At 47.4% G+C, this 12632-nt stretch overlaps 1 protein-coding gene across 2 annotated transcripts in view; it reads left to right on the forward strand.

Moving 5' to 3' along the window:
* The window catches only part of ALKBH3 (alkB homolog 3, alpha-ketoglutaratedependent dioxygenase), a 147167-nt gene that overhangs the window by 29414 nt on the left and 105121 nt on the right, over positions 1–12632 (forward strand). Inside the window, exons 9-10 of one of the 2 annotated variants that reach the window (XM_029207889.1) lie at positions 4213–4311; positions 5070–5580. The exons of the other annotated variant lie outside the window; for it this stretch is intronic. Coding sequence (XP_029063722.1) covers positions 4213–4311; positions 5070–5147 — 177 coding nt within the window. The 3' untranslated portion in view covers positions 5148–5580. Of the gene's footprint in view, positions 1–4212; positions 4312–5069; positions 5581–12632 lie in introns of those variants that run through there. 2 annotated transcript variants of the gene reach the window in all.

The raw sequence follows: 12632 nt of genomic DNA on the forward strand, positions 1-12632 counted from the left end.
CAAAATGAACCCCTGCCAACCACACCAGAGGCTGGTCCAAAGTTGATGTTGTGTATATGGTGGGATTGGAAGGGAGTCCTCTCTTATGAGCTCCTCAGAAAACCAAGTGATAAATTCCAACAAATACTGCTCCCAGTTAGACCAACTGAAAGCAGCACTTGACGAAAAGTGTCCAGAATTAGTCAACAGAGAACGCATAATCTTCCATCAAGATAGTGCAAGACCACATGTTTCTTTGATGACCAGGCGAAAACTGTTACAGCTTGGCTGGGAAGTTCTGGTTCATCTGCTGTATTCACCAGACATTGCACCTTCGGATTTCCATTTATTTCGGTCTTTACAAAATTCTCTTAATGGAAAAAATTTCACTTCCCTGGAAGACTGTAAAAGGCACCTGGAACAGTTCTTTGCCCAAAAAGATTAAAAGTTTTGGGAGGATGGAATTATGAAGTTGCCTGGAAAATGGTAGAAGGTAGTGGAACAAAAGGGTGAATATGTTGTTCAATAAAGTTCTTGGTGAAAATGAAAAGTGTCTTTTATTTTTACTTAAAAACCAAAGGGACTTTTTGGCCAACCCTATAATTTCTAAGACACCTTTTTTAGGACAGGAAAGGCGCAATTACATGAAAAATCTACATAGATCTCATACAGTGTGACGTTTCCTTTCCAGTGAAAAGAAAAATGTTTAGATTTCTTATCTGTTGGGTGGTTTGTAAAGATATAACAATATACACCCAGGCTTTTTTTTTTCCTAAATAGCATTTTTTTAAAAATATTTATTTATTTGGCTGTGCCGGGTCTTAGTTGTGGCACGCGGGATTTTTATTTGCGGCGTGTGGGCTCCTAGTTGCGGCATGTCGTATCTAGTTCCCTGACCAGGGATTGAACCCTGGCCCCCTGCATTGGGAGTGCGGAGTCTTAACCACTGGACCACCAGGGAAGTCCCTAAATAACATTTTTCTAAAGGAAACTGAATAGGCTGAGATCTTGGTGAAAGTTATGGAACTTTGGAAAACCCCAGCATTCACTGGAAATTATAATTAAGCATTCAGATGAATTGGCTCTGGTTGAGGAGGGAGTGAGAATGTTAACATTAATATAAAAAAAAAATTTTTTTTGTTGCTTTTTCCATCTACTTGTGAGGTTTCAAGTGTGTGGAAAACCAAGAATATCAACAGCAAAACCCACCCTGTAGACTGACTGTGACCCTAAAAGTTTCTTTTAACTGGGATCAGGAATGGAAAATTTTATCCTAAGCCATGGCTTTTTAATGGGTGTGTTTTGTTTTGTTTTGAAGAAAGACGTGAGTAAATCAAAAGGGTTACAGAGCAGTGTTTGGGTAACTTAACCACGCTTAATGGCCGTGAGTGCATTCCTCTAAACAGTTCTAACTGTGCTTCCACTGTCGCTTATCCATTTATCAACTGAGCCCTTATGCTTAGCCACGTGAGTTCCTCTGGCCTTTTACCTGCTTCCTCAGTGGAAAAAGTCTCTGTGTATCTTGGTTAAGTTAAAGCGTGGCTCTTTGGTCTGTTGCTGCTCTGGTCTCGGGAAGGAAGCATTCGTGAGCTCTGTGTTGCCTTGATAGAATCCCCTGCCCTCCCTTCTGTCTCCTTCTGTGAATTAGGAGTGTACTTCCTAAGCCAAGGGTGTTGGAAGGAACGAATAACAAGCAGCAAAGTAATGACATCACCTCTCGCTGTAAGTGTGCTGGTATCACTGTCTCCTTCAGGGACTGATGAGAGTAGCCCCCTGCCAAGTGAAGGCTCACCCTCTTTTGCTCTTTGGTACAACTAATGGTTGTACTGGATGTAATGTGTTTCAAACCAACCTGAGGCTTTCTCTCATTTGAAAACCTCAGATCTTAGGAATAGTGAGGGAAATGTGGCTCTGTTGACCATCACTTTCCGTCCATGCTGATGTTTCCCTCTTGCATTTGGAATTCTCTTTCACTTGCTGGGTCTACTCCTGCTTCATGTTTCCAGGTAGAGTTACAGTGCTCCCCTCTTCTCTTCCACTGGCCTTAGCACTCCCTCCTCCCCAATAATGGTGTTTTTTTTTTTCATGTTCGGAAAACTGTAAGTAGTTCCATTTATTTGGAGCACAGGGTGCCCGTGAGAGAGATGTAGGAGCTGAAACTAAAGAGAAGGAGCACGCAGGTCATCAGGAGCCTTGGGTGCCAAGCTAATGGATTTGAACTTCATCCTGAAACCTTTGGGATGTCATTAAAGTATTTTAAGCAAGGGAGAGGAATTCTGAGATCAAATTTGCATTTTATTACAGTGGCTTTGGCAGAGCAACACTGGATGAGAAAATGCTGGCTCTTAACTTTTCTAACTTCTCCAAATTACTCCTTACACGTGCTCCCTGGTCTCACAGACCTGTGTACACAGGATGGGGCTTGGTTTCTTGGCCTCTGGGCTGTTGCATATACAATTCCTTCTTCCTAGAACATGCTTTTCCTCCGTAGTGTATTTTTTTCTTTTTTTAAATTGAAGTGTAGTTGAGGTACAGTGTTATCCCAATAACGTTTTAATGTTCTAAGAGATCTTCATCTCAGGATTCTCTTCCTGTTGTGTTAAGTGTCTTTCCTGTCCACTGCACTCTCCTGTCTTAGTGTCTGTGCTTGGTTTATAGATTAAGGCCCCGTTGTACTTCTGGAGTATATAGAGGGCAGCAACAGTTCTGTTTCTAGCTGTGTTGAACCTTGATCTGGTAACTGACTTTACAGCCTAAATCAAGGAGCCTTGGACCCTCTGATTTCATGAACGATGCACTCCCTTCTGATATCTTTTCTTCAGTAGAACATACATCTCCTCTGTCTGGAATACTTTTCTCAGAGAGCAACCTTTTGCTTTTCTGAGATGGAGCTGGGCTACCTGAGGACAGGGTCACCTTCCCACTGGTTGGCTGAGGGGTCAGAGGTAAATGTTTTGGTGCTTACTTATTACTGGAAGGCAAAAGGTGGCAGACACAAAATCAGTCACTGAGACCAAAAGTTATTTCAAACATTGCATATATCTTCTGCTTATAAAGTTATGACAGTGCTTGACAAAGTCACTGCCAAGGGCTGGGGACGGGAACCTAGACTGTTTATGGAAGTTCATTTTGTTTTGATTTTGATTTTCCTGGGGGAAATCATTGTAAACAGTTACATTCTCAGAAGTACCCCTACGATAATAAACATAAACACAGCACTGCAGTGAAATTAATCCTGTAGTAACCCAAACGTAATCTCTTGCATTGGAAGTGAAGCAGATGAATGGACGAATCTGCCCGGAATGGAGGTGAAGAAGTCAGGAAACTTGGGTCTGTCCCTGTCTCAATTCTTGATGTGCTCTTTGTTGCTGTGAGCAAGGAAGTTGTTTAATGTGCCCCTGTGACAGCGGCGGAGGAGGAGTGACACCACCTGTTGGCCATATTGCAGCCCGCGCTGGGAGGCTTCATTATGGTGTTGGACGTGAATTGACTTTGAGCTCTGGAAGAAAGGGGCAATGTAAATACAGGCATTTGTATCCTAGGTGCTCCAGAGTTGCGATCCATTCTCAAAGGCTTACACAGCCAGTCTCAGTTTAGCAACACTGTTCTGGTCACAGCAGAGCTCCCTTCTTTGAGAAAATCTTGTTGTTGACTGTTCTGGAAAGAAACAAAAATATATCTCCAAAATACCAAAATAGCTATCGGAAGAGTTGTGACTAGTTTTAACATAGGTACCAATTAGTGAATTAGCATAAATTATGAGAAGGGGGTCAAAACTCATCACACCATGTCTTGTTTGAAAGCCTATTCTCCTAACACTATGTCAAAACACAGGGCACAGAATAAGGCAGATGTAAAGAATTATTGTATAAATGACTTTGAATTCCTTCATAGGCCAGAATGTGCTTTTCTGCATTTTGAATGCTGATAATACTAATACTAATAGCTGTTATGCTGTACCTAATACGTACCAGTCTGCAAGTAATTCTCACATATGTAAGTTGAGGCTCACAGCAGCCCTGTGTGGCAGGTACTCTCGTCATCCTCATTTTACAAGTGAGTAAATTCAGGAACAGAGAGGTGAAGTAACCTGCCTAAGGCCAGTCAGCCGCCAAGTGACAGAGCCAGTCTGGCTGAGTGGAGGCTGGCATTTCTTCGACCAGTGTCATGTTCTGTTGCAGCATCTTGATCACACAAGCAAAAAAATTCAGTGCAATGAATGCTGTTTTCTAGGAAGAGAATGGGGACTACACATATGTGGACAGAGTGAAGTTACCCTTGGCTCACGGGACCTTGTTACTCATGGAAGGAGCCACCCAAGCAGACTGGCAGGTGAGAACATGCAAGTAACGTGGATTTGCTGTCATGTAGAGGCTGTTTCCTGACTGGCTTGCGATTATTAATTTCTATATTAGACGTGGTGAAAAGCAAGTGGCTTTTATAATGAGCAAGAGGCAATAAACTGACATCATTTCCAAGGGGTTTTGATTGTCCTGACAGTCAAAATGGCCCTCTACAGCAGCAGTGTCCACTAGAAATTCCTGTGAGGATGGAAATACTCTGTATCTGTGTAGCCCAATGTGGTAGCCACTCTACACATGACTGTTGATCTCTTGAGATATGGCTAGTGTGCTGAAGAACTGAATTTTTAATTAACTTAGAGCTTCAGGCAGCCAGTGGCTAGCATATGGGGGCTGCACAGCTCCATAGCTTAGGCCAGGCCATTTTTAAGGTGTGCAAATTAAGAACACTTAGCATGAGAGGGGAATCTCATGCCTGTCTGTGATCTCAGCCATTTATGTGTTTTCTTTTGAGCTTTGGAAAAATGGCAGGAGGCTGAGAGGAAGAGCAACACTTAGAAAAAATGAAATTGTCTCCCTGTGAGGGTGCTGACATATCACAGTGAGGGTGGTGGTGGAGATTTGTTTCAGAGAAGGAGACCTTTCTCCACAAGACTTAAAAGAGCTATTGCTGCTCATTGACGGGAGATAAAATTGAAACATGTCTATGTCCTCATAAATAAGTTTTAAATTGCTTTGGAATAAAAGTGTAAGTGTGTGTATGTCAGAGTTATTCATATTTCCATTTAGCATCGAGTGCCCAAGGAGTACCATTCTAGAGAACCAAGAATAAACTTGACCTTTCGGACAGTTTATCCTGACCCTTGAGGGGCGCACTGGTGATGTGAGGTCTTGGAGAGGGAAGCTGTGCTGAGACCGAGCAAACCTTCCACCATGAAGAAACTTCCGGAGACTGGTCCAGCTGCTCTCATGGTGTGGCTGTTTGGAAGATGTGGATGGGATTTGCTTCCCAGCTTGGAGTCCTATTAAACGACAGCCTACAGTTCATGTTTGTAATATGTTTACTGTGGGAACAGTAATCCCTAGTCATGTTTTGAAATCACATATTTTCTTTAGGCAAGTTAAAAACTGCTGTGGCTGTGTTCACAGATGATTTTGTCCATAAGCAGTTTTTTTTCTGCCCTCTCCTGCTTCATTTGAAGAAATATGAATGGACTTTGCCTCCGGGGTAAATCCACACATGTTTGTTCCTTGTGCCTTTAGCAAAGTGGAGATATAAATATGAGTCAGTGACTCTGGAGCCTTGCGTAGGCAGACAGCTGCTAAAACCCAAACAGAGCTTTGTTGAAGTCTGCCTTGACTCCTGAACATCTTGGCTTGTGTGCTATTGTAATGCAAAGCTGCATATTCTGGGAGCACTTTATTTAACTGAGCCTCCTTGCCTGTCCATCTTCCCAGGATATGCTCAGACAGGTTACAGGCCTCTGAATAAAGCGCAGAGGTGGTATTCTCCAGTGCATCTCCAAGCAGCCACCTGGACTACTTGAAATACAAGAGAAAACTGTCCCCTCAAAGGGAGGAAGAATTGAGTGATGTCATGAGAAATTTCGGCTGAAGAGCAGCAAATGCCCTGCTAGTGGCAGCTGTTCTACATAGATTAGTTCCCCCTGGAGAATGACTTGAGTCATTTAAACCCTAGCCAGATAGGAGCGGGAGCAGTCCTACAGGGAACGGACTCAGTTACCTAAGAGTCCTGTTCACTTTAGATTTCAGTAGCCCTATGACTAAGGCTTTCGTCTGACTCAGTGTTTTCTTCTACACATGTTCCCGAGATGAAAGCGTTAGTCTCTGATGTCACCAGGGTTCCCAAAGCAGACAAAGCGACTGCCCCTTGTTGCATCATAAAAGCACGTGTCTTCCTGACCCCTTGACTTAGGAGCAGCATGCCAATTCCAAACCAAGACAGGAAAAACTGGAGAGAAAGAGAATGGATTTAAATGGATGAAAGTAGGGCGAGAGAGTTAGAGTTTCCCTTAGCTCCCTGTGGGGAAAATTTCCCGAGCCTTCTTGCTTTTGATCTTGTTTCCATTCCGTGCTGTAAGATTGATGATCTCCATGATCACAATAAAATGCCAAAGGCTGGGCAGGCTCTTCCCCAGAAGGCAAATGAATGCCATGCCTGGCCAGGCGCTGTTCTCTGACAAGCTCTGTAGCTTCTTGAACCAGAGTCTCTTAAATGTTGTTGCCTGTGTGTTGCTCCTTTCTCTAAGAAATGCTAAATGCTTTATGAAATCTGAACATCATACTGACTGAGCCTTCCCGTGAGGGAGGTACAAATCACCATAACTATAAAACGAAACCTACTCAATCCCTAGCTTTTCTCCAATTCAAACAAACACAACCTGGCCAGGGTGGTGCAGCCAGCTTTGGCTATGAGTTGGCTGCATGACCTGGGGAAATTCCTCTTCTGTTCCCACAAGTGACGGGGCTGGCAGATGACTCCAGGTCTTAACCACATCCCTCCTGACCCGGGGTCATGCTCTCCCCTCGCATCAGCTCCGATTTCACCTCTTCCCTCATCACTGCCATGTCTGTCAGGGAAACTAACTCCTACTCTTGAGCAGACAGCCTGGACCACCACCTGGGTTTCTTCACCTGAGAGCAGCAGTCTTAGGTTTTGTTTCTTGCTGTCAAATGCCGGAACTATTCTTTCTACCACTAAGATAATGTCCCTTCTGAAATGTCAAGTAGGTACTTGCCATAGAATAAAAGTACAGGGTTAGGACCGGACAGGATTCCAGACCCCAGCAAAGGAGGCCCGTGCTCAGTGACTGCACCAACCTGTTGCTGTGTTTTACTGGTGGTAGATCTAGGAATTAAGGGCGAAGCTATTTTTGCCAACATTACTTGTAAAGCAGAGGGAGCAAATATAATGGCTGTCGCATGAAGAAAAACAGGTCTAGTTTTTTAGTTGCCCGTTTTTTGAGCTTTAATAACCTGCCAGAACAATTTAATAACCGTCCTAGGAGCTTTTCATACATAATTCCTAATCCTCCCTGAAGCCCTGCCTAAACAAGATGCTATTCCCATTGTAGAGACTAGGCAACTGAGCCTCCAAGAGGTGAAGTCATTTCCTAGGACTTATGAACGGCAGAACCAGCACATACAGCACAGGCTAATGCCTAGACTGTGCTTTTCCCTCTGCCATGCAGGATTTAGGCAGAATAGTGGGCACCCCCAGGCCCATGAGCCTCAGGGCTTGCTCATGCAGAGCGGGCAACCCAAGCTCACCCTAGTGCCCTGCTGGCCAGGATGACTGCCAGGCCACTCTGTTTGTCCCCTGGCTTTCCTGTGAACCAGTGCAGGTATCTGCACCTCATCTCTCCTTAATCAACATGAGCATCTCCTAGTCAGAAACTCTGCTGCCAACTGGACTAGAACTGTCCAGTTTACTGGGGGAAGCTCATTTTGGGGAGACACAGTCCAAATTATGACAAATTAGACAAATTCTCCTCTAACCTTCCTGGCAAGTGACTGAGAGCATGTTTCCTGACCATATCCAAGCCAACTTTCAGAGGTAGACAGGTGGTCCCTTCCTCCCTTCACTCTTGTCTGTGAGTACATTTGGGGACCCTGATGCCCAGACTCAGCGTCAGGCTTGCTCACGATGCTTACCAACACCACGACTCCGACCAGCAGACAGCCCGAGAAGCAGGGTAAGCTCTGCACACTGACAACATGTTGACAGCAGGCACCTTGCCTCGAAGCATGGGTCGGAGCAGTCTGACACAACATCAGCTTGTATCCTCAGTCTACAGCTAACCACTAACTCACGTGGCATCGATGATTCCTAATAAATGGGTCACAGCTCATAAACCTGCCATTTTGCTGTGACACTCCCTCCCTGCTGCCTCCATGGCTGGTATGACCTGCCCTCGCGAGTGGCAGGTCTGTCGGGACCTGGTCAGTAAGTGGCACCGTCTCCTGAATTGTGTCATGGCAACCCCAGAAGAGCTCAGTGGGCACTGCAGTGAGCAGAGCGCTCCAGCTGGGCGGCTTCAGAGGAAGCCCTGACACGTGGGTCCCTGCCCTGCTGGGAATAGTTCTTCCTTGAGTTCTGGCAGCTTTCACTTGGCTGCAGAATATCTAAGACCCACTTTGCCTTTTCTGGTCATAAACACTTGTAGTGTTGAATCTGAAGTCTTGATTGCTTTATGTTCTTAACCATGCCTTTGAAAAAGCCGAATGTTTCCATAGTGATGCATTCTGTTTGTTTAAATCTTTACATATATGTGGTTCCACCCACACGCTCTCCTCAGAGGGATTTAGTTTACAACTGTCTCTTTACCCCCTCCCAGCTTCCCTTTGCAAGGAACCCCAGTATGAGACCCCTGTCAGTTTTGTGCTGCTGGAATCCATTCTTAGATATGATGACTCCTGTGTCTTGGGGTCAGCAGGGAAATTATTTTGATGTTTACTAATGAGGGTGGAACACAGGCTAATGGTGCCTTTTCTAGCTGGCTTAGTACTGCTGTGATAAATCAGAAAAGCCTTCCCCAGCCTGTGACCAGAGCCCCATGCTGGGCTGGGCTTTCAGCTGGGCGCATAGGAAAACAGGATAAATTAGGTAGTATTTTTGTAGCTAACGTTACCCAAAAGATCGTTTTCTCAGATGAGCCAACTTGGAGATGACCAAGGCATGTGTGACACTGTTATCATTACAGTTATTTGAATGCTATCACTTCCCCTCCATGTAATGGTGATGTCATGCTCCCTGGACACCAGGGACAGTCCCTATTCTCATGTGGCCTCCACGAGTGTGGACATGCTTAGGCAGGATCCTGGCCTCTGACCCCACTAGCTTTTAACTCTGGACACAAAGTCTAGGTTTCTAAAAGGGAAGGAAAGGTGAAAGCCAGGAGGAAGTGTAGAGTATTTACTGGACCTGTTACGTACATAATCTGACTTATTCTTAAAAGCAACCCTATGAGGCGGTTGGTTGGTTTTTTAAACAGCTGAGGAAACTGAGGTACCTGGAGGATAGATTAGATCCTGAGACTGGGTGTCCCTGGTGGGCAGGCTCCTGCGTGGTTACTTGTCTGCAGGCATTTAGTGCGATCTCTGGGCCTCCCCAGGCCCTGGCGTAGGGGGGATGGGGGAAGCGGCAGCCTGAGTCTCCTGGGGCTGGAGGGACTGTGCTTTTCTCATCCCCTTTAGCAGCCAGCAAAACCTCGGGTCCTTGCCTGGGAGCCTGGAAGCTTCTCCCCAGGGGGCGGGAAGCAGGAGGAAGTGGTGGGCCAGGCGTGGGGCTCTCGAGGGCTGCGTGATCACGTTGCAGTTAGCCGCCCACTGCAGGAAGGGTGTGGGCGAGCGCTGTGGCCAGCGCCTGCCGCGCAGCGCCTGTGATGCTCCAGACGCCCCCGAGAAGGCGAGCGCGAGCCTGCAGGGCAGCATTAGCCGCGGAGACAGGACGGCAGCCTCGCCTTCCCAGGAGGCTGCAGCGGGGAGGCCCTACCCCGGGCCGCTCTGTCGCTCTGGGGACTGAGTCGGAGCCTCTGCCACCAGGTCCCTCCCTGCCCCCACCCTTGTCTGCATGAGGATGGGACCATCTAGGAAGGGAATCCATACCCTCCAAAAAGCGATTCTGGGTTGCGGGCTGTGTCCTCCCTGCCTAAAGAAAGTTTGTGGGATGGGTGGACGAAGGATGCCGTGAGGGCCTCCCAGACTTGGGCCTGGGGTATTCAGGCTGCTGCCCACCCGGTCGGGACTCAGGAGAGTCCAGGAGAGGAGGAGGGCCCCGCAGAAGTGTCTCCCCCATGCCCCTGTTGGTTAGAGAAAACTTTTCTGGAATGTTTTCTCTGAAAAATATATCAAGGGATTAGCCACTAATTTCTTCCCTGAACCCTGTCTCTGATGTTAGCTGTGAGCCTCTATTCACCCCGTGTGAAGGGGAAAGGAGGACAGTTAGCCTAGAGGCAAAAATCTGGGGAGGACGTCTGAGTGTGTGGCTTCCCGCTCACCCCCCAGTCGGCCCCCTGGAGGGCCTCCCGCCCTGGGCTCGGAGAGGGGAGCCAGAGAGGAGAGCTGGCGGACTCTCCCCCTGCCTTGCTCTTTGTCTCCACAAGTCCTGTGAGAGTGTAGGCTAGGAGCTACTCTCCCCGTTGGACAGATGCTCTTCTGAGGGCCACCCAGGGCCATGCCGGCAGAAGCAGCGTGTAGAGCCACAGCAAGTGCCTAGGCCAGTGTTCTTTCCACCGCTCTGAGGTTCCGTGACCTCTTCTGAGATCCCCAGCTGAAGGCAGACCCTGGTGACAGGAGGGAACATGGGCACAGACAGCCCCAGAAGGTCGCAGTGCCTGTTGGGGCAGCCCTCCAGGGACTGGTGTTGGCGATCTCCATGCCGTCCTGGCCAGGTGGCTCGGCACGTGGCCAGGATCCCTGGCGCAGTTCGAGGGAGCATCTTCCTGCCGAACATAGAGCAGGCCAAGCTCTGCACCAGCTGCTTGGGGGACTTAGCTGGACAACTTCAGGCAAGACTGGTCAGGCCCCCTTTACTGTCACAGTGCTGCCTGCAAGGGTGGACTTAGGAAAGAGCTTTGACACACCCCCTCTGTCCCAGGCTCCACATCTGGCAGACTTACTGCAGAGCCCCCGTGGGTCTAGCCTCAACCTGAGCCAGGCTGACCTGGCCTTGAGTCCCACTCTGTCCTTCCTAGCTGAGTCACCTTGGACCCATCTGTCAGCCCCCAAACCTCAGTCTCCTCAGCTGTGAAGTGGACACAGAGGCAGCCACCTCTCTGAGGTCTTGTGAGGGTCGAGCTCATGAATGTGACATGCCTGATGCTAATGTGCCTAGCAATGTAATCGTGTTTTGTTTTTTTTTTTTTTTTTTTGCGGTACACGGGCCTCTCACTGTTGTGGCCTCTCCCGTTGCGGAGCACAGGCTCTGGACGCGCAGGCTCAGCGGCCATGGCTCACGGGCCCAGCCGCTCCGCGGCATGTGGGATCTTCCTGGACCGGGGCACGAACCCGCGTCCCCTGCATGGGCAGGCAGACTCTCAACCACTTCACCACCAGGGAAGCCCTGTAATCGTTTTAAGTAGAACATTCCACATGCCCTGCTAGCCCCAACCCTAACCCCTCTGCTGGGTGGGCAGTGCAGCTGTGACTGACAGATGGCCCTGTGACCCTACCCTTCCCCTTGCCCGGCTCCCTGGGTGCCTGCACCTCTGTTGTGGGCAGCGAGGGGAGGCCCAGTGGCTGTGGGAGGAAGAGCAATATGGAAATTGTGCACAAGGAGGCTGATCATATTAAGATCCACCTGCACTTAAGCGTCTCCTGGGAAGCTCTTTACAGCGCACTGAAGAGAGCTCCCAGATGTCAAAGCGGCCTTGCGTCGAGGCCCGGTAGCTCTTAGCGGCCTCGCCACATGCTCCCCAGGTAATTGGTCTCCTAATGCACCAGCCCTGGCCGGGCTCCACCGCCTCTTCCCCCTCGGGTCAGTTCATGATGTTCCCCAGCCTGGCAAGCGGGTCACAGACCAGTGTGACACACCCCCGCCATTGTTTTCTTGTCCTTGCAGGCCATTTCTAGATTCTGTACAGGATGCCTTGGCCTGGAAGAGTAAACAGGATTGCCAGGCAGTGTTGAATCAGGAATTCTGTTCAAGACCAGGGCTTTTATGTCCAGAAATTGTGTGTTAGATGCAGTGTGGAACATATAAAAGGGAGACACGATCCCTCCTATTACAGATAGAAGTAAACCAGCATGGTTTTCATTTTCTTCTTCAACATTAGTTTTTATTCCTAACTACAAAAGGGATACGTGTTCTTGGTAAGAAATTTAAAAGAAAGATAAAAGGAAAATCATCTATAGCTTTACACCGGAGATGACAGCTCTTCACATTTTGCAGTGGATTTCTTCTCTACACGTTTGTATACTTCAAAAAAAAAAAAAAAAAACGAAAGCAACTTCATACTGAACTCATCAACTTGTAGCCTTTTGCTACTTATTTTTTAAATTGATGCATGACATTAATTGTTGTTCCTTAAGAAGTGGCAGCATAGAATGGTATATAGTTGTATCATTATGTACCCAGTCCGTTGTGTTGGATAATTCAAGCATTGTTCAGGTTGGAGTTGCTTTTGCTATTTGTAACAATTCTGCTGATTTTGGAAATCATGAGAGTGGATGGTGGGGCTTCAGTGTAGCTAGGAGTCCAGGATTTGGCCTCAATCAGACCTCAATTCAAATAATAAGAGATAAGTAACATTTTTATAGAGCCTGAATATTGTGCCAGGCACTGTGTTAAGTGCTTTACATACATTGACTCATGATTTATGAATCCACATA

The sequence above is a fragment of the Monodon monoceros genome, unplaced genomic scaffold, assembly GCF_005190385.1.
Source record: "Monodon monoceros isolate NGI ecotype Baffin Bay Population unplaced genomic scaffold, NGI_Narwhal_1 Super_Scaffold_7, whole genome shotgun sequence".
Classification (NCBI taxonomy): domain Eukaryota; kingdom Metazoa; phylum Chordata; class Mammalia; order Artiodactyla; family Monodontidae; genus Monodon; species Monodon monoceros.